Source organism: Tachysurus vachellii, chromosome 19 (genome assembly GCF_030014155.1).
Source record: "Tachysurus vachellii isolate PV-2020 chromosome 19, HZAU_Pvac_v1, whole genome shotgun sequence".
Classification (NCBI taxonomy): Eukaryota; Metazoa; Chordata; class Actinopteri; order Siluriformes; family Bagridae; genus Tachysurus; species Tachysurus vachellii.
The window spans coordinates 13706444-13725097 of record NC_083478.1 but is presented as its reverse complement, the minus strand read 5'-3'; the positions used below and the strand labels follow the sequence as shown (position 1 = coordinate 13725097).

General features: G+C 39.9%; 1 protein-coding gene across 2 annotated transcripts in view; it reads right to left on the bottom strand.

The window, feature by feature from the left end:
- lama5 (laminin, alpha 5) overlaps nucleotides 1-18284 on the bottom strand; it is a 73785-nt gene extending 55501 nt beyond the window's left edge. For both annotated transcript variants that reach the window (XM_060894467.1, XM_060894468.1), the window contains exons 1-2: nucleotides 17895-18284; nucleotides 13685-13837 (exon numbers count right to left, since the gene is read on the bottom strand). In XM_060894467.1, coding sequence (XP_060750450.1) covers nucleotides 13685-13837; nucleotides 17895-18161 — 420 coding nt within the window. In that variant the 5' untranslated portion in view covers nucleotides 18162-18284. The remainder of the gene's footprint in view (nucleotides 1-13684; nucleotides 13838-17894) is intronic.
- Between the last annotated feature and the right edge of the window lie 370 nt (nucleotides 18285-18654).

Here is an 18654-nt window from a genome sequence, read left to right as displayed (position 1 = left end):
CAAAGGGCTCCAGGAATCCCGGTCCCCTGGAGATTAGTGGAGCCAAAGTTCTACTTATCTAGCAAGTACGTTCAGCTTTAGCGGTCCATTCATGATTTCTCAACACTCGAGGATTTTCTTTGGGTCTTTCCTAAAGAGTTTCTACACGCAATCCTCTCTGAGAGCCAAACCCTCTTCTCAAGTTCTACATCAACAAGTGAAAAGAGGGAAAACAATACTAGAGTTTAAATTTGTTCTGTATGAGTGTCAAATCCTATTTCTATTTATTTGGAAACTGCACCAAGGTCAGTAAAGTTAATTGGAAATGCTGTGCAAATAGTCGGGAACCAGACCTTCTGCTTCCTTTACACTACATTTCTGGAATTTAGCAGACGCCCTTATGCAAAGTGACTTAGATACTTTATTTTTTATTTTTTATACAACTGTGCAGTTGAAGGTTAAGGGCCCTGCTCAGGGGCCAAGCAGTGGCAGCTTGGAGGACTGGGGATTCAAACTCATAAGCTATGGTTAAGGTGTTGGACTACTGATCGGTTGGTCATCACCCTTTAGGTCAGAGTGAGTGTGTGGAGGTTTGAACAGGAGGGTTAAAATTAGCACCATGTGTTAAAATGTCCCCATCACCTGAACTGGTATATTTCTTATCCTTCAGTGTGTTTCTGACCTAACATTTTTCTTTTCTCCTCCATCACTCTCTGTGTCTATGGCCAGTAGTCCTCTCCTGTCTCCACTCCCCTTCTGCTGCATGTCTCATGGGAAAGATCAGCGGCTGCCTTCTAGGCACCAGATGCTTTCCAGACCCTGCTAGTTAGATATCTCTGCACTGGGTGTCTTAAGTCTTTCCCATCTGCTTTTTAACAAACATACACACACTTAAAGTGTGCTTGTGTAAAGGTTTTGACTTTGTGTCCTCTAGCCTCTTCTGGGTGAAATATAAAACTCCAAGCAAGCATTTATTACTGTGAGAGTTGAGGAGTTCATTACAACCCAATCGAGAGCTGAAGCTAAATAGATAAAAGCGACGGAGGAGTGGACGAGAGACTCTGAGATAATGTTTCAGACACCGAAGGGAAGTAACACAGACAGGCCAGGGATCAGCTCTCATTAGATGAGAAACATGGAGATAAAAACACCAAGAGGAAGACACACACACACACACACACACACACACGTATTTCTAAACCAGTGAATATTAACTAGAGTGTAAAATAAAATAAAGCAGTTGCTTTCTACTGTTGCAGTGAATGAGGCTTCATTTGCAGCTCACTGTACTTTAAGTGCTTAAAGAAACACAATGCTAATGTTTTGCCAAAACCAGCCGAGTCTCTAGATTTGAACTCTACTGAAACCTGTTTCTGAAATCCACATGCACATAAGAATAAGAATATAGAATAAGATACATGAGGATATTGAGGAGCTCTGATTGTTCTGCATGTAGCTCTAGTAGCAAGATCCCTCTACAGTTGTCACCATGTGCTGATCAACCTTACACAACATGAATTAATACTGAGGGTGAATGCTTAATGGTGGTCTTAGTGGTCAAGCATGTGTCGTAGGTCCATTAGCATGCTTAAATTGTCTGTTGTGTGTGAGTATGTGTGTGCGTGCATGAATGTGGTCCGTAAAGGGTTTGACACCCTGTCCAGCGGGTCCTTCTCCATGTGCCCTAAGTCAGGACTGGGAACCTTGGATGTTTTGCAGTAAAACTGTCAATGGATCCAAAGACAGTCCTGCTAACAATAAGCACAAGGCAGGAGAATTCATCCCACACACACACATTCACACACCTATCAATAATTTAGCTTAATCAATTGGCCTTGCTGCATGTTTTTTTTTGACAGAGTGAGGAAAGTGGAAGCACGAGAGCAATCAAACCTGAACACATGTGAAACTCCACACAGAAAGAATCTTAAGTACAGCTCTTATAGAAATGAACTGCGTATGTGTCTTCACTCGTAGTAGTTAAAAAAATATACACCCTTGCTAGCAATTTCGCTAATACCAGCAAAATCTTTCTCTCTGTATCCTGCATATGTGGAACACTGACTTATGCCTCTCTCATAAATCGAGCATGGAAAAGCTTTCTCTGAAGAAAATTCATCCATGCGCATCTCCACATGAATTCCTTTGACAATATGTCCTTTTACAGTCCCTCTTGTAAAAGACTCTTTAATAATGACTGAAATAATCAGATCGCCACTGAGTCGAAGCTTGATCACACTGTACTACAAGGCAGATGAATGTCTTCTGTCAGTGACGTAAAATGAGGAGCTGTAAAATACGCTACATGTAGCATGGAGGTTTACGGTTAACTGACATCAATCCAGGCGTTTGTTTCCAAGCTGTTGGTGGCCATATAGCTCTCAGACTCCTCTCTCACCTCACAAGCCCAAATCTGAAAACGATGTCCCGTTCAAGGTGGGGGTAAATAAATCACTAAAAACAAGCTGCTTCAGGGTAAAAGGAGGATGTGAAGGTATTTACCCTGTCTTTCACCTTCCCCTCCCCTCTCATGTCATTGCCAATGGGCCATTGAGAGTATAAAGAGCCAGAAGAAAGGCTCAGCCTAGAATTCATGTTGACCAGGCAAAAACAAACATTTACTCTCTCATTAAAGTGGCATGCATTCTCTCTAGCTCTTTTTCACCTCTTTCGCAAGCTTTAAATAACTGAGGAGGCTATTGTTATAGTTAGAGTTATGCAGGGAGAACTTGTGAGGGACAGATGCCAGGGCAGAAAGAACAACCGAGAGAAAAAAACAGAACAAATGGAGAAAATGCCATAGTTATAAAAATAGCATAATAAAGTCAGCAATAGTATTTTCTGAATTTTCTGTCACGGTCACTTTGAGAAGTTTGTCTCAGCTAATTTTGTCACAGTCTGCACATTATTCATCATTAATACTTTTTGTCAGCTGTTATAATCAGCTGTATTGAATGTCCCTATTTGTTCTGAGGTTCTATTCATAGTGGTGTGTGTGGGGAATGAGGATGACACATCGATTTCCCAAATCGCAGTTGTCATTTTGCCCAGAACTGAAAAGAAGCTGTTGTCTCCACACAGAAGACTTGACTATTCTAATATTACCCTGAATTGAAATGCATTTGGAGTCCATGTTACACTGGTGCATCTTAATGATTAAGCCTCATGTTACCCGAAATTTACGGAAATGTGCTTGGATTTGTGCCAAATTGTAGCCCGTCTTAAACGGATTCCTGAACTGTTCGATTTCTTGACTCAGGATATGGACTGGGGTCTGTCTGAGGTGAGCAAAACAAATTAAAAGAATCATGAATATGTTACAATCTTGATCTTGAAAACAATACAATACAATCTTGAAAATTTCATCTCATCAGCCGATCATGTGGCTGCAGCACAATGCAGAAAATCATGCGGCTACAGGTGATGAGCTTCAGTTAATGTTCACAATGAACATCGGGATAGAGAAAAGTATGATCTCTGTGACTTTAACCATGGAGTAATTGTTAGTGCCAGATGGGAATTGTGTGGGAATTTCACACAAAACAGTTTCACTCCCATTGGTAGTCACTGTACCAATGTAGCTCCATATTTGCAAGTTCAACTTTTCTCCACGTTGCTGCGTCACTAGACACAGCCACATCTAGTCGCCGACGGTTGCTGTCAATCATGGTTTAAACGATTGTTCTCTTGTGTGAATGGAACTTTACAGTTGACACCACACAAGTCTTCTCAGTAACTAGCCCTCAACCTTCTGATTTAAATGCATACAAAATTATTATTATTATTAAGATTTGAGACTGTAAACAAATTGGTAAATACATCTTCAAAATGATTATAGTAACCATGTATACACTTGCAGTATATTCATTCATTCATTTTCTACCGCTTATCCAAACTACCTCGGGTCACGGGGAGCCTGTGCCTATCTCAGGCGTCATCGGGCATCAAGGCAGGATACACCCTGGACAGAGTGCCAACCCATCGCAGGGCACACACACACTCTCATTCACTCACACACTCACACACTACGGACAATTTTCCAGAGATGCCAATCAACCTACCATGCATGTCTTTGGACCGGGGGAGAAAACCGGAGTACCCGGAGGAAACCCCCGAGGCACGGGGAGAACATGCAAACTCCACACACACAAGGTGGAGGCAGGAATCGAACCCCGACCCTGGAGGTGTGAGGCGAACGTGCTAACCACTAAGCCACCGTGCCCCCCACTTGCAGTATATGTCAATAAATATTTTTTATAACGTATAAAGACAAGGGCAAGTCACAACATTATATCATGTATCGTTATTTAAGGAAATGCAGCTCCCAATATACAGCATCTAAAACGAGTGTAGTGGTCCTCTGTCTCGTCCCCACCTCAAGAGGAAGTGTAAAATATACAGTATCTAATGTACACACAGTCCCAGATTAGGCTTTTAGACAGATATGTGTCTGGATATAAGGTGTAAGCCTGTCACCTTGCTAAGAATGCATGGAGATAAGGCAGGTCACATTGCAATGGCTGTGTACACTGTTATTAAAAAGCCACACACAACACACACACACACACACACACACACACACACACAGTGAGATGGGAAGGGTGTGGGCTTAGATGGGTTTAGTAGTGACTTTGTTTTACCTTTTATGTGCTTGAGGACTTTATAGGCACTAAGAAGCAGGTCTCGACAGGCATCAGGAGTTTGGCACCTCTTCTGAACCCCTTCCCCAGTGTGCACACACACACACACACACACACACACACACACATACACACATACATTCACACTTCTATACTGAGCTGTTCTGTCATGTAGAAAATTGGCTGCTTTTTGCCCGCCATTCCTGTGCAGATTTAACAGTGGTAGTTAGTCCACAATCAAGGAAGTATCTACAGCAATACATATAGAGTTCCAGTCCATGTTGTTTGTATGGCACGTTCAACAATAAATATTGTCACGAAGCAGCTTTACAAACAGATATAAATTCAGAATATAAACTGTACATTTTAAATTTATCCTTTATTCCTTAAAGCCATTCCCATCTGGGTGATAACACGAATATAAATCCTTTTTCCTTCTATAACTGTGTACTATATGGTCAAAAAATGCAAATGTGTAGCTTTTTTAACATAAAGTTGATCTTGTTGAAGTTATACAGTTTTCTGATGAAGATGAGTCCAAAACTGATCACAATAACTGCAGTCCAAAGCCATCTAAATGGTTTCTAAGTGCCATCGACAGCAATCTCATGCATCTTTAAGCTGTCTGTATGAATCATCCTCAGGAGCAGCGAGTGGCTTCTAAGTGATGAGACTCTAACCAGAAACAGGGCAGCCGGATAGATACGTCTTGTTCTTTTAACACAGATGTTTGCAGTTCTCTTAAAATCTTTTACTGTTTCCTCCCAACTGCTGTCTCTTGCCAGACTCCATTTGTATAACCTCTGGAATCAGCTGGCTTTTCTCCCTTTCAACTTCACTTGCTGCAGTTGCTTCTTTGAAACCTTCTTCTTTGCTTCTTCTATCTGTTCAGTGGGAGAAAAGTCCTTGACATTTCTGCTCTGATCTTCGCTAAAGGGAGTGAAGGAAACTCTGACCCTGACCTGCCTGTAAACGTTTCCCCTCTATAAACGACATAAGAACAATCTGTTAAAGATGAGAGGTGAACGCTAAAGCAAAAGAAAACGAGCAGAAGAGAAGTAGTGCTACTGATGAACAGGAGCTGGTGGGTTTTTGTATTAACTACAGACAGAGAGAGGAATAACACACAGGAACATTCTGAGTGCACCAGGAACGCGTGACCAAAGTAAAGAAAGGTCAATCATTTTCTGAGATGTAGGCTGAAGGAATGCGGTGTGTTGCGGTTCAATAGAACAATAAACACACACAGTTAACTACAGTGTTCTTCAGAATTACTGGCACCTCTCATAAAAATGGCCAAAAAAGGATTACATTTATGGCATTTGGGAGGGACCTTATTCCAGAGAGACTAACAATTTATCTCGCAATAGAAACTGAGCAACTTAGGGCTTAAGGGCCTTGCTCAGGGGCCCAGAACCAACAGCTTGGTAGACCTGAACATACAACCTTCAAATCAGTGGTCCAACACCTTAACCACTAGGCTAGCATGCTGTTTTGTGGTCACTACATTACATGCAATTATTCAAAATAGTCATTCATAATATAGTACAACTGTGCTTACATTATTTATGTCCATATTTAAATACATATAATCTAGGGTATAAATATGAGGTGGCACACATATGTTTATTTCTGGGATAGCTAGGGTTCAGTCAAATGAACTGGAAATGTAAGAAAGCCCAAATTACTGAAGCAGTTTAAATCAACTTTCTTTCCACAGCACCAATAGTACTTCAGTATTCAGTATATATACAGTACATGATTACTATATTACATAAAGCCTTACAACTAAAAAAAAGAAGCTTGCCAGATAAAAGGGTCACATGTTCAATGCAAGAAGCTAAAAATACCTAAAACCTACTCAAGTCTTTGTGTTTTTTTAAAACCAAACCCAAACTGTCCAATTAAAACCAAAATCCAAACCTGGAACAACACAACACCGCTCATCACGAATGAGGAAATATAAGCGGGATTATTTATAAAATCAATGAATATATTGTATTAGTGGTGCTTATTTTAACGGTTTTGTGAAGTCTCCTAAAAAACTGTTTTCTGAATACTATTTTACCAACATACCATAAACTAAATATTAATTTATGTATTCTAAAAATATACTACAGTTGCTTGTGTTGTGTTAGAGCTTGAGGCTGACTTCATGGCACAGCTTGCCAACTCATTCATTCATTCATTCATCTTCTACCGCTTATCCGAACTACCTCGGGTCACGGGGAGCCTGTGCCTATCTCAGGCGTCATCGGGCATCAAGGCAGGATACACCCTGGACGGAGTGCCAACCCATCACAGGGCACACACACACTCTCATTCACTCACGCACTCACACACTAGGGACAATTTACCAGGGATGCCAATCAACCTACCATGCATGTCTTTGGACCGGGGGAGGAAACCGGAGTACCCGGAGGAAACCCCCGAGGCACGGGGAGAACATGCAAACTCCACACACACAAGGCGGAGGCGGGAATCGAACCCCAACCCTGGAGGTGTGAGGCAAACGTGCTAACCACTAAGCCACCGTGCCCCCAGCTTGCCAACTATCACACATAAATGAGATTGTAACACAATTACACAATTAAATTGACAAAGCAGAAACAAAATAGAATCATAAGGCTGTGAGATAGAGGTTTGTTCAATCAGCACTTTTTTTTATTATTTATTTGATCAGATCTGGGTTATTTGAACTGAAGACGTCTTCAGGTTATTTCTTCTGTATTACTACACAACACTGTGAGAACTGGCCTTCTCTACCACCGCACATCCTTAATCACTGTTGATCTCAGACCAATAACTATTGTTTTTCTTCATGACCTCAAGATGGAAGTTGAACAGGGGCCAGTTTGGCACACCTCCTTGACCTATTGGATGTTTAAGAATGAATACAATCCTTGCACCAGTGGGTCTGTAAGTAACAGATTTCCATAACTGATGGTTTGTGCAGAGGCTTTATGGTTCATAAACAATGAAGATTTTCCCAGAACCGGCTCCGGCCTGGTCTAGTTATTGATTCACATATGCTGACAGTTTCAATGAGAAACCCTTAAAATGTCCAACATCATGCAATAAATAGTGTGAGCTATAGCTAAATAGGCCGTATGTGACTGTAAGTGTTATACCACCCATTTCTGGTTATTCTCATTAAGCCATCTCTTTAAAATGGATGCGTAAACTGTGTGATATGTAGCAACAGAATGAGGAGTTTTGGGGATCAGTGGGAGGTAAAGTGGGGGGCAGCAGTACAACTCAATGATACTTTAGGGCTATAGTCAAGACAAGACCAAGACCAGTACTAGCGAACAGCATGTCAAGACTGAGTCTTAAGAAGGTCAATGTCATGTCAAGTTCAAGTCCACAAGAAAGTCAAAATCGAGACCAAAATTCATCAAACCATTTTCGAGGATAAGCTAGTTGACGTCAGTCATGCATTACATCAGTGATTACACTATATCCTGCAAAAAAGGAATTTGTGTTGCCAAACAACACATGAGATTTCTGTGGATGGAAACACAGAAAAAAAAGAGACGGTGGCTTTGGACTGCAATTGCCTTAAACAATTTTGAACTTAACTCTTGATCAGTGAACTTCTGATAGCAAGATTGACTTTGTGTTAAAAGTAGAATGATTTTCCCTTTTACATAATTTATCTTTATTTACCTTTAATTCCAAAGTTATAGAAAGAAAATGATTAACCAGAACATTATCCAGCTTCACCCAGATGAGGAAGGCTCCCTTTTGAGTCTGGATCCTCTCAAGTCTGGTTCCTCAAATCTCTGTAAATTTCTGTAAATCTCTGTCCATTGTTTAAAGCACAATACAAATAAAACTGAACTGAACCTAATGGAATGGAACTTTAGCTAGACTGCGGAAAAGCAGAAAGAAATCAACAAGCCATCCTTATTTGCCAAATCTGCTTAAATATACTTAAACTTTCATCATATTTAAGAGGTGAGAGGTGTCAGGTCCACTGAGATTTCCCAATATGCATTGTGGCCTACACACATGGCAGCCATGTTTCCAGACAGTCATCAGACATTTGATCACTGCTCACGTTTAAGACACTTTTAGTCACAACCAGTTGAATGTGAATCATACACTCCTTTCTCCTTCCTTTTGTCAATGTGCATGTTTACCTGGATTGACCCTGTTTTGCACACTTTATCTGTACCATTGCCTTACCATTGATATCCTAATTACGTGACCTTTGCCTGTCTACCTACTTTGAGGATGCCTTGTATTTTAAACTGTTCATGAGCTGACATCCGCCTCAGCATATTTGCTGTGACAGAAGGAAATGAGGAATTTAGAGGAAACCTGGACACAGGGAGAACATGTGAAACTCACAGAGAGTACAAAGAGTAAATGGAGCTCAGGTTCAAACTGGGGACTCTGGAGCTATGAGGCAGCAGCTATACCTGCTGCACCACAAGAACCCAGACAGAACAACGTGTTTATTCATTAATGCATCGTTATATCAGTTTCATGGTTTCTATGCACACTACAATAACAGTGAGTGTTGTTCAACAACACGTATGTTCTGCTCTAGTCTTCAATAACTTCTAGAACAATTCGCGAAGAAAAATAAGGGGATTATAGGACAGAGGACTTTACTGTGAATATGTGGGGAATGATGCCTGTAGTGGCCTCCAGTAAACTCTGTGACTCTCAGACTCACACCATGACAAGCGCTAAGATTCCAGTGACATGACAAGCTGGATAAAAAAAGAAAAAAATCTAAATTCCTTTTTGATTACGCATTCAACTAAACTAAATCTAACACTCACTTCACCTGAGCTTTGTTTCCATTATGTTAACACAGCAAGTTCTACACCATCTCTCTCTCTCTCTCTCTCTCTCTCTCCCCCTCTCTCTCCCTCTCTGCATGTGCTTGTGAAAATGTAAACAAGGGAGTGGAAGTGGAAAAACTGACTGAAAAAGGTAAGACAGAGAGATAACTGAAGTAACAGATAAAACACAATCAAAAAAAGACTATTGTGAACCTGAGGTCTGAAAAACACAGACACGCGTGAGACATGTAAGAGAGAGCTGTGTGAAATAATGGAAACGTTGTCTAAAAAGCAGCTCTCTGTTTGAGATTTGATGGTGACAGAACACACACACACATACAAGCCTCAGACAGCATGTAAGTAACTATGGAAGCCTGCTATCTATATCACTCAGCAACTAACACCACAGAGGTCATTTTCCTTGTTTCCCTACCTGTCTGCTAGGCAAATACAAATAAAAAAAAGTAAGAGCCCAGTAATGTAATCTACTTGCTCACTACTTGAATATTATAATGTTCAGCATTCCAGTGCATCTAAGACGACTGTGTGTGTGTGTGTGGGCAATAGCTGCATGTATAATTAATGGAAAGAGTCCTAGAAATATCCTGCAAATGAATTCCTAAATAGTGTGGGAACCCTGAACACGAGTATCACAGTTTTCCCGAGAGAATCTATACCAATCCTCTCTAGAGCTAAATTGGAAAAGGAGCAAGCACTCCAAGACCTTAGTCAGATGCTCCCATTCCATGAAATTGGCAAGAGAAGGCTAGATCCCAATCAGCAATAGAAGGCTGCTATTGAATTAAAAGAGAGGAAGCAGAGGTTGAAACAAACAGCCTGATCTGATGCTTTCCCATCAGTTACATAGAGAGTGTGAGCAAGAGAGAGCGGGATAGAGAGACTCAATGGCAGGAAACTGTAGAGTCCTTACAGTTCTGGTGGTTGGCACCATGCCACTCTCTGCACAGGACACACAATGGGGCACTATTTTGCCTCTGACACTCACACAGGCACACTTAATACTAACACTGCTATTCTAGCTGACTGTCTCAGGAACAGGAAAAGGGCATAACTTTCCTTCTACCTTCTAAGTAAACAATATAAGAGTCAAATCTTTTAAAATTATGTCTGCATAAAACATGTATGTGTAGAAATGAAGAGGGATATTCGAAGATTGGTAAAGAAATCCAAGACAACAAGGGAGTTTGTATGTAAATTTGTGCTTTTCTGCTTTGGATAAAGTGAATATTCATAGTGTATATCTGTGTATAGTGTATAGTGTATGAAATCTGCTGCTCTTGCACCAATAAAATGGTGTCCGTGATGACATCAAACTCTCACATAGGTGTTGTTCTGTTGTATTCGGTGTATTGTAGGAAATATCAGAAGACAAAGTGAGAACGGAGCAGTTGAAACGACTCCAAGTAACTACCCTTATGTGATGATGCCCATTTACCTGGGAGAGAGAGAGCACATAAAGGGGTGTTCTGGGAGGCAGTGGTGGAGAGACACTTCACATGAGGTCTCTAACTGGAACATTTTAGAATGTCACAGCTCACGTTTAAGATGCTGAAGTGATTAATAGGTCCTGATGTTGAGTCCATCGTAGCTTGCCATATACCATCGGTTCTGACCCAAAAACTTATTCCAGTTAAATGTAATACAATATAGAAGTGATAATAGCTTAATAGGTCAGTAAATTGAAATTCAGTTTGAAATTGGTCCGCTGACTCTATTAAACCAACATCCTGATTGTACTATAAAACAAAAATGTTTGATTTTGCTGCAGATTTTTTGGTGTTTTCTTTGCGGAAATCAATTGGCAAAATTGTAAGCACAGGAGTCTTCTTTTCAACTACCAGTGAAGACAATTATGCAATTACTATGAGAGTTGTACTCATGCGCAATGCATTTGAATAAAAGAGGGCTGTGTGTGAATGTGTCTTTGCCCAAATCTTGAAAAAGAAAATGTGAAAAATTGAAAGCTCCCCTGAGCTACTTTCTGTAATGCTGGAGAAACTGATCTTTAAAAAGTTTATGGTTCCTTAATTGATAATGTCTCCAAAAGTGAGGTATTGGAGAATTGACTTATGGTGCTCTTCATTTATTGTTTTTACTTTCCTGCATTTCTTGTAAGAAGCATAATTAAAGTGTTTTTTTATTGTTTTTTTTAATCAAATAAATTTTTCTCCTTATATGGAAATAGATCTTGATGGTGTTTTCCCAGGAATTTAGTTATCACCGTTGAGAACAGGCTTTGTAAATCTTTAAGCTCATCTATGCATTTAAATAATCTGTCTTTGTGTATTCTGATAACTGACATACATACAGAACAGAGGCGGCAATAATACGTTCAGTGACGTGAGTTTTGAAAATGGGAATTGTCACAATGTTTAAAGTAGGTTTAAACATTTGTAGGCTTAATCTTTGGACCCACAGAAGATGAGCCTCAGGTACAAAGGCCTTGAACAGGGCCAAGAGGTGGATGGGAGGCACTTGAAGCAAAGGCAATGGAATGAGGGAGGGGGAAAGAACTGAAAGAAAAAGAGAGGAATAAAAGCGCAGTGGAGGTGAGGGGGTAATTTTGGCTAGGCCCCAGTGCAGGTTGAGACAGATCATGTTAACAGCAGCATTCCAATCTCATTCTCCTGTGCTGGGGGTCAAAGGACCCCACTGCTTGTACTCTCCCTCTCTCTCTCTCTCTCTCGCTCTCTCTCTCTCACACACATACACACACAGGTAAAAGTAAAGGGCATACATTCAGGTACCATTTCTGTAAATTCCAACCTGAAAGATCTGAAACACATCAGCTCTGAAACTGTGGACACTACTGACTCATGTCATGTGAGAAATGTCATGTGCTCTCTCTCTCTCTCTCTCTCTCTCTCTCTCTCTCTATCTACCCAGTCACCCATGCATGATGTGATGGTCCATGTGTTGCTTTTTAATCAGCAGGGTTAACAGTCGCTGACAAAAAAAACCCTCCCACATAGAAGAACACAAAACACAATGACAATTACAATACTTTGCTTCTATTCAGAGTGTATGTTGGAATTAGCTGCTCAAAAGACATCCAAAGAGCGCAACTGCTATCGCACCGCTAACCTATTGTGAAAGATAGAAAACAATCATCTAATTTATTGAACAAGTGTGTTGGGTTATTTTATAAACTCCACATCCCTATAAAGTTTCAATTGAATTTAAATTAAAAAGTGGCAAAAATGTAATTAGAGCTCCAACAAATTTCTGTTCCTGCTCCCTCGCTTCCTTTCTCACTCCCTCTTGTTGTCTGGACCTGTGCAATCCTATGCCACAAAGTGCTTAGGCGATACAAAGGGGAGGTAAATATGTGGGTAATGAATAGGTGTGGGAGTATATGAGTTATATCTGTAGAGCATGAATATAAAAAATAATCTCTATTTTGAAACTTATTAAAAAAACATACATACATACATACATACATGCATACATACATACATACATACATACATACATACATACATACATACATACATACATACATACATGTGGCCAGTCAGATTTAAGAAAAAAATATTACTGACAGTTTAAATAAAAACACATTTCTCATCAAAACGTGATTTTATTGCCATGCTAAACATGCTAAAAGTTTTCAATTACTAGATTGAATTATGAAACGTAATCGATTCATGTAGTAGGTACATAAACCAGTTACATAGTGATTTAACGTTTAACGCAGTTAAATTTAACGTTAAACTGATGGAAACTGCTGTATAACTATAGCATTCATTTGACACCCTTTAAAGCATGCATGTAGAATAGTGCAGTGGTAATGTGACAGCTGTGAAACACACCAGTGTCATGGGTCTGAATCTTTGCTGAGGTGTGAGTTCTGTGTTTGATTTTATTCAGGGCTTTGAAAATACACACTCAAATTATGTTGGATGTAAGAAAACTAACTGTGTTAATGTGTCTCAGTCGAACCTTATGGAACTCATGTACACATTTGAATTATATCAACTCAGTGAGCTTTTTTTTTTTTACATGGAAATAATAATTACAGTTCTGGAACAGAAATAAATACAGTGATTGAATGCAGACCGGTTCCCACTCCACTATGATCCCATTCTGAAATCTGAAACAGTGGTATTGAGTAACGCTCTTGCATTTGTTATTGAGATCTTGACACAATGGAAGATAAAGAACTTTTTTATTTTCTTTGTCTCTGTGTGTGAGAAGTATGTAAAGAGAAAAAAAGAGAGGGATAAAGAAGAGAAGGACACGCACCTGTCCCAGGTCTAGAGTGACGTTCACTTGGTTGTACTCAGTGCTGCGAGACAGGGGTGGGCTCTGCCACCATCTCTCAGTTCCATCAATAGCGTTAGTGATAGGATGGGCTCGGTTACTGTCCGCTGTGTCACATGTGTCACAGTACTGGCCCTGAGAATTAAAAAAAAACATACACGTATATTTAAATCTCTTTTAACACAGAACAAATGCAGCACAGAGCACAGCTTTTTGCCAGGGCACAATTTTGCACTGTAAAGTGAACTCTATTGAACATGAATACGGTATTAGATTGTACCTATATACTGATTACAGCCACTGTTGGTGCTTTTGGTAATAAAGAGATGTCAGCATGGAGTGCTCTGACTGATCTGCCCCATACACAGCAAGCTGTGAAGCACTGTGTGTTCTGACACTTTTCTATCACAGCCAGTATTAACTTTGTCGGATATTTGTGCTATAGTAGCTCTTCTATAGGACTGGACCAGATAGTTAGCCTTTGCTCACCATGAGTATCAATAAGACCTAAGCACCCATGACCCTGTTGCTAGTTTGCCATTTGTCCTTCTTTTTACCATTTCTGGTAGGTAACCCACAGGACCTGATGTTTTAGACAGGCTCCATCCGACCCAGTCGTCCAGCCACCAATTTGGTCCTTGTCAAAAGACAAAATGACCAAATATCCTATATAAATATTCCTATTTAATGTCTTAGCTTCATTTAAATGAATCAACACAAATTGATGTTGATTTAAAGCTACAGCGCCTAGGATTAAGAGATTATAACTGTCTGGGGACAAACGAATACTATGTAATATGTTGATCTTGGGGCATGTGGTAGCCTAGTGGTTAAGGTCTTGGGCTACAAATCAGAAGGTTGTGAGTTCAATCCCAGGTCCAAGATGCCACTGTTGGGTCCATGAGCATACCCCTTAACCCTTAGTTGTATAAATATGAAGCAATGTAAGTTGCTCTGGATAAGGGCGTCTGCCTAAAAAAAAAATTTTGAATCGTCTGTAATTGAGAGAAGAGAGTGAATTGAGAGACGTCCAACCAAAGTGTGTGTGTGAGAGAGAGAGCATAAAATAAATGGGAGGGAGTAATTGAAAATGTCCAAAATAACAAAATAAATGTTGATCTTATGAGACTGAAGGAGCTTCTTCTTGCTTCATACTTATCCATTTACATTTACATTTACATCATTTGGCAGACGCCCTTATCCAGAGCGACGTACATAAGTGCTTAAATCTCTAACATTGAATACATTAATGCTGGCTCACTAAGTTACATACTTAAGATACCATGAGTTTAAAACATTTGTTCAAAATTACAATGAATCAGTATCCCTTCTGTAATCTGGTGGAGAGTTAATGAATAATAGTTTTTCAGTTTGTCCTCACTACTGATGTCACCCAGTTGTAACTTATGATAGCTAGCCAGTGACTTCCTGAAGTCACTGGCTAGCTATCATAAGTTACAACTGTGTGACAACCAGATGTGATAGTTTTGTTCTGTACATGGTATTTTAGATAGCTAGCTAAAGTCAGTTGGCTAGTTTGTGTTTCCGGATCTTGCATGTTATTATTGTCTGGATAATGTTATTATACCACTGAAGCGGCAACTGAATTGTGAACACATGCGTAAATAACATTGTACATGTGCTATTTCCGTTTAGATTTTCTACAGTGTGCATTACACGGCTTTGGTGCAGCCTTATATTTTCCCAGAAAGTGTGCACACATCGCCATGGGTTTTCTCAGGTGGACAACAGGGCAGCAGATCTCGCATTACACAATGCCCTTCCTCATGTTAACTTGCTACCTCGTTTTGGTATTCGGGAGATAGAACTTGATCTTACATTTCTTATCCATTATCCAAGTAAATTCCACCATCTTAGATTCCAGCCAAGCAGGTTCCTCTCCATTAGTATGCACTATATATAAGTGATAAATGAATAATAATGGGCAAAACATTTGATTTTCAGTCACAGAAAAAGCTTTTTGTTTTATTTTAAGTTGTGAAGTTCAACCTGAGCACAATGAAGAGGTCAGAGTTAATGGATGTCCAACCCTTCCCCACTGCCACACATTCCTATTAATCTAGATTTAAGGACAAAATGAAAACCATTGCTCTGGCAACTAAGATCTGGATCATATACAAGTGAAGATATTCATTGCTGCAGTCTCTTCGCAATTATTATCAGTCCAATAACACTACATTAGCAGTGTAATTGAATTCAAGGTATTTAAATACTTCTCTAAACTCAATAATTCTGGTCCATTCACTCTCTCAAAGCTTTTAATTAAGCTTTAATAAAGCTCATAAAGACTACGTAGGTAAGGGAGATTAGCTAAAAATATCTTATTCAAATAATCCATTAAAGATATGTTTAAGGAAAATATCTTCACTTAAAGAACTGGTTCAGAGGAATATTTAAATGTACACAAACTTTTCTTTAGCTATAACGTTTGGTCGAAGTAATGTAACAGCATAACGAGTCCATTTTTTAATTTATGCTGAAGTTACCGCAGGTTCTGACACTATAATGCAGTTTTCAGCTGATATTTACTTTTGTTTATTTGAACAGATGTGCGTTAATTAGGGTAAAACCACAGGAAATATTCAGCACAGTTGATGCCAAGTGTCTGATGTTAGAATAATGTTAAAACATAATATATGATACTTTCCAAATGTCTACATTTCGTGGACTTATAGACTTCTCTTTGAGCGAGGTTCTGTTTTGAGATGTTGAAAGAAAGACACTGTATTAAACTGTTATTTGGTGCATTGATACATAATTCATGCATTATTACGTGAATGCATTCATACATTAGTTTGCATGAATGGAATTCCACTGGTCTTTCCTTGTGCATACGACCTGATAGCAGCTAGATTCAGTCTGCTATTGGAGTTGATGCCATCATAAACACTGATTACTGGAGGCTGAATGCAAAAATGCTTTTCATATATAATCAACTAATCATATACTGTGTATAAAAGGTCTAAATATGACTGCCTAATAAGATCCCTGCTCACTGCAGCTCAATCCCAGGCTGAGGAACACCGTTAAATGAAGACACTTTTGCATTTTGTTTGATCTGAAGCCTCGAGCTATCAGTTTGCTGTTCCCCAAAGCCTTATACACAGACTGAATGCTGCAAATTCCTCAGGTGAGAAAATGCTAATAGTAACATTACACCAGACTTCGCATTTTACAATGTTTGAACATCTCACCGACTTGTTAACCACCAGACCCCAGGAAGAGCTCGGAAGAGTTCCAGTGAGCTACTAGCCATGAAAGACGCCTACAGTGCTGGATAAACATTTGCAGTGTTCGATTATCTCTTACGAGGTTTAAGGGCCAGCTGGAATTTTAGAAAAATTTCAAGAATTTGTACAAAAAAAAAATCTTTACAGACTTCAAACAAACACCTGAACTGTTAATCTAACATTCTGGGTGTCCAGTTGGATGCATATAAACAGCAATACTTTCATACAGAGTAGCTTTCCTCAAAGCTGGAGTGATGCCTGCAAGCACACACTCTGTACCCTTAATATGTAGAATTTCACCTGAAAAAGCACAAACCGTCCATAGTGTATATACAAAAATAGCTGCATAAATATATCTGCATAATATCTGCAAGCTGAAATATTTATAAAATACAATAAAATGATAAGATTTCCACACCAGCGACAAACAAATGTACATGTTAGTAACCTGTTTGTGAAAGTAAATAAAAAAAACTACTAAAAAGTACTAATATGTGTGCAGGAAACAGACCTGTAACTATACAAGCCCCAGTTATTTTCTACTTAAGAGGAATTTAATAAACTACTAGGACCAAGCCTGTGAGCATGTTGGCAGCTCCTCGGTTTTCGCTCCGTATTGCACCTGATCTAACTGCGTCGGGATTCGTGCGTTTTGTATACATTTCCATAAATAGTCTATGCTTTAAAATATGCATAAGCAGTAGTGTTTTTATTTTATTACATTTTTATGCAATGCAGTGATAGTGTGGTGTGTAAAAGTGGTGAGACGTTATTTCACTGAACAAAAGCACTAGATATGTCGCGCAGGTTTGGCAACCCAAAAGAAGCGCAACTCGCTTATGGAAAAAGTAGTACAACTTCTCGATGGGATTTTTTTTCCAACCGCGTATTTAACTCCGTCTATCCAGAGTAAATAGCACAACTGAAACAAAAGGCATTACCTGGATGGTTTGGCTCGGATCCCCTAATACAGGCCCTCCGACTAGTTTGCAGTAGAGGTCCTGCACTGGGCGGCTGTGATCGTCTTCTCCACAGGTGGCCGTCGCCGTGATTTTTGTCCCTTCGGCTAAATTAAAATAAGGCGGATGGAGACTGAATCCGTTCACTCCATCCGTCGGTAAGTCTTGCGCACTGGTGCCGCAAACATTTAGCGACACCGGTGCAAACAAAAGCAGCAAAAGTTTGAACTCCGTCCGAAGTCTCGCCATCTTTCACCTGCGCTCTCCGGCTGCACGCGCACGACTGAGAGCTGCGAGGAATAAACAACCTAAAGCAGCCACTGGGGAGACGCGCTGATGTTGTCTCTACTCATCAGACACAGACACACACACACACACACACACACACACACACAGAGAGGGGGGGGGGGGGGGGGGGTTACAGAGGAAAAACAGTTGCTGTTACTCTGTTGCTCGCTGGAACTGGGTCTGTGTCTCACTTTCCAGTGGGAACCTCTCTCTCTCTCTCTCTCTCTCTCTCTGTCTCTCTCTCACTGACTCTCTCTCTCTCTCTCTCTCTCTCTCTCTCTCTCTCTCTCTGAATAATCATCATCATCATTAACTGTGCAAAAAGCTTTGCTCCTCCTTCTCCTCCTACTATTTATTATAATAATCATAATGCCAGAAATCCCATTTTTATATCTAAACTGATTCATATTTAGAGAGTCATCCAGCCAACAGTTAGTATATTAAGCAAGTTGTT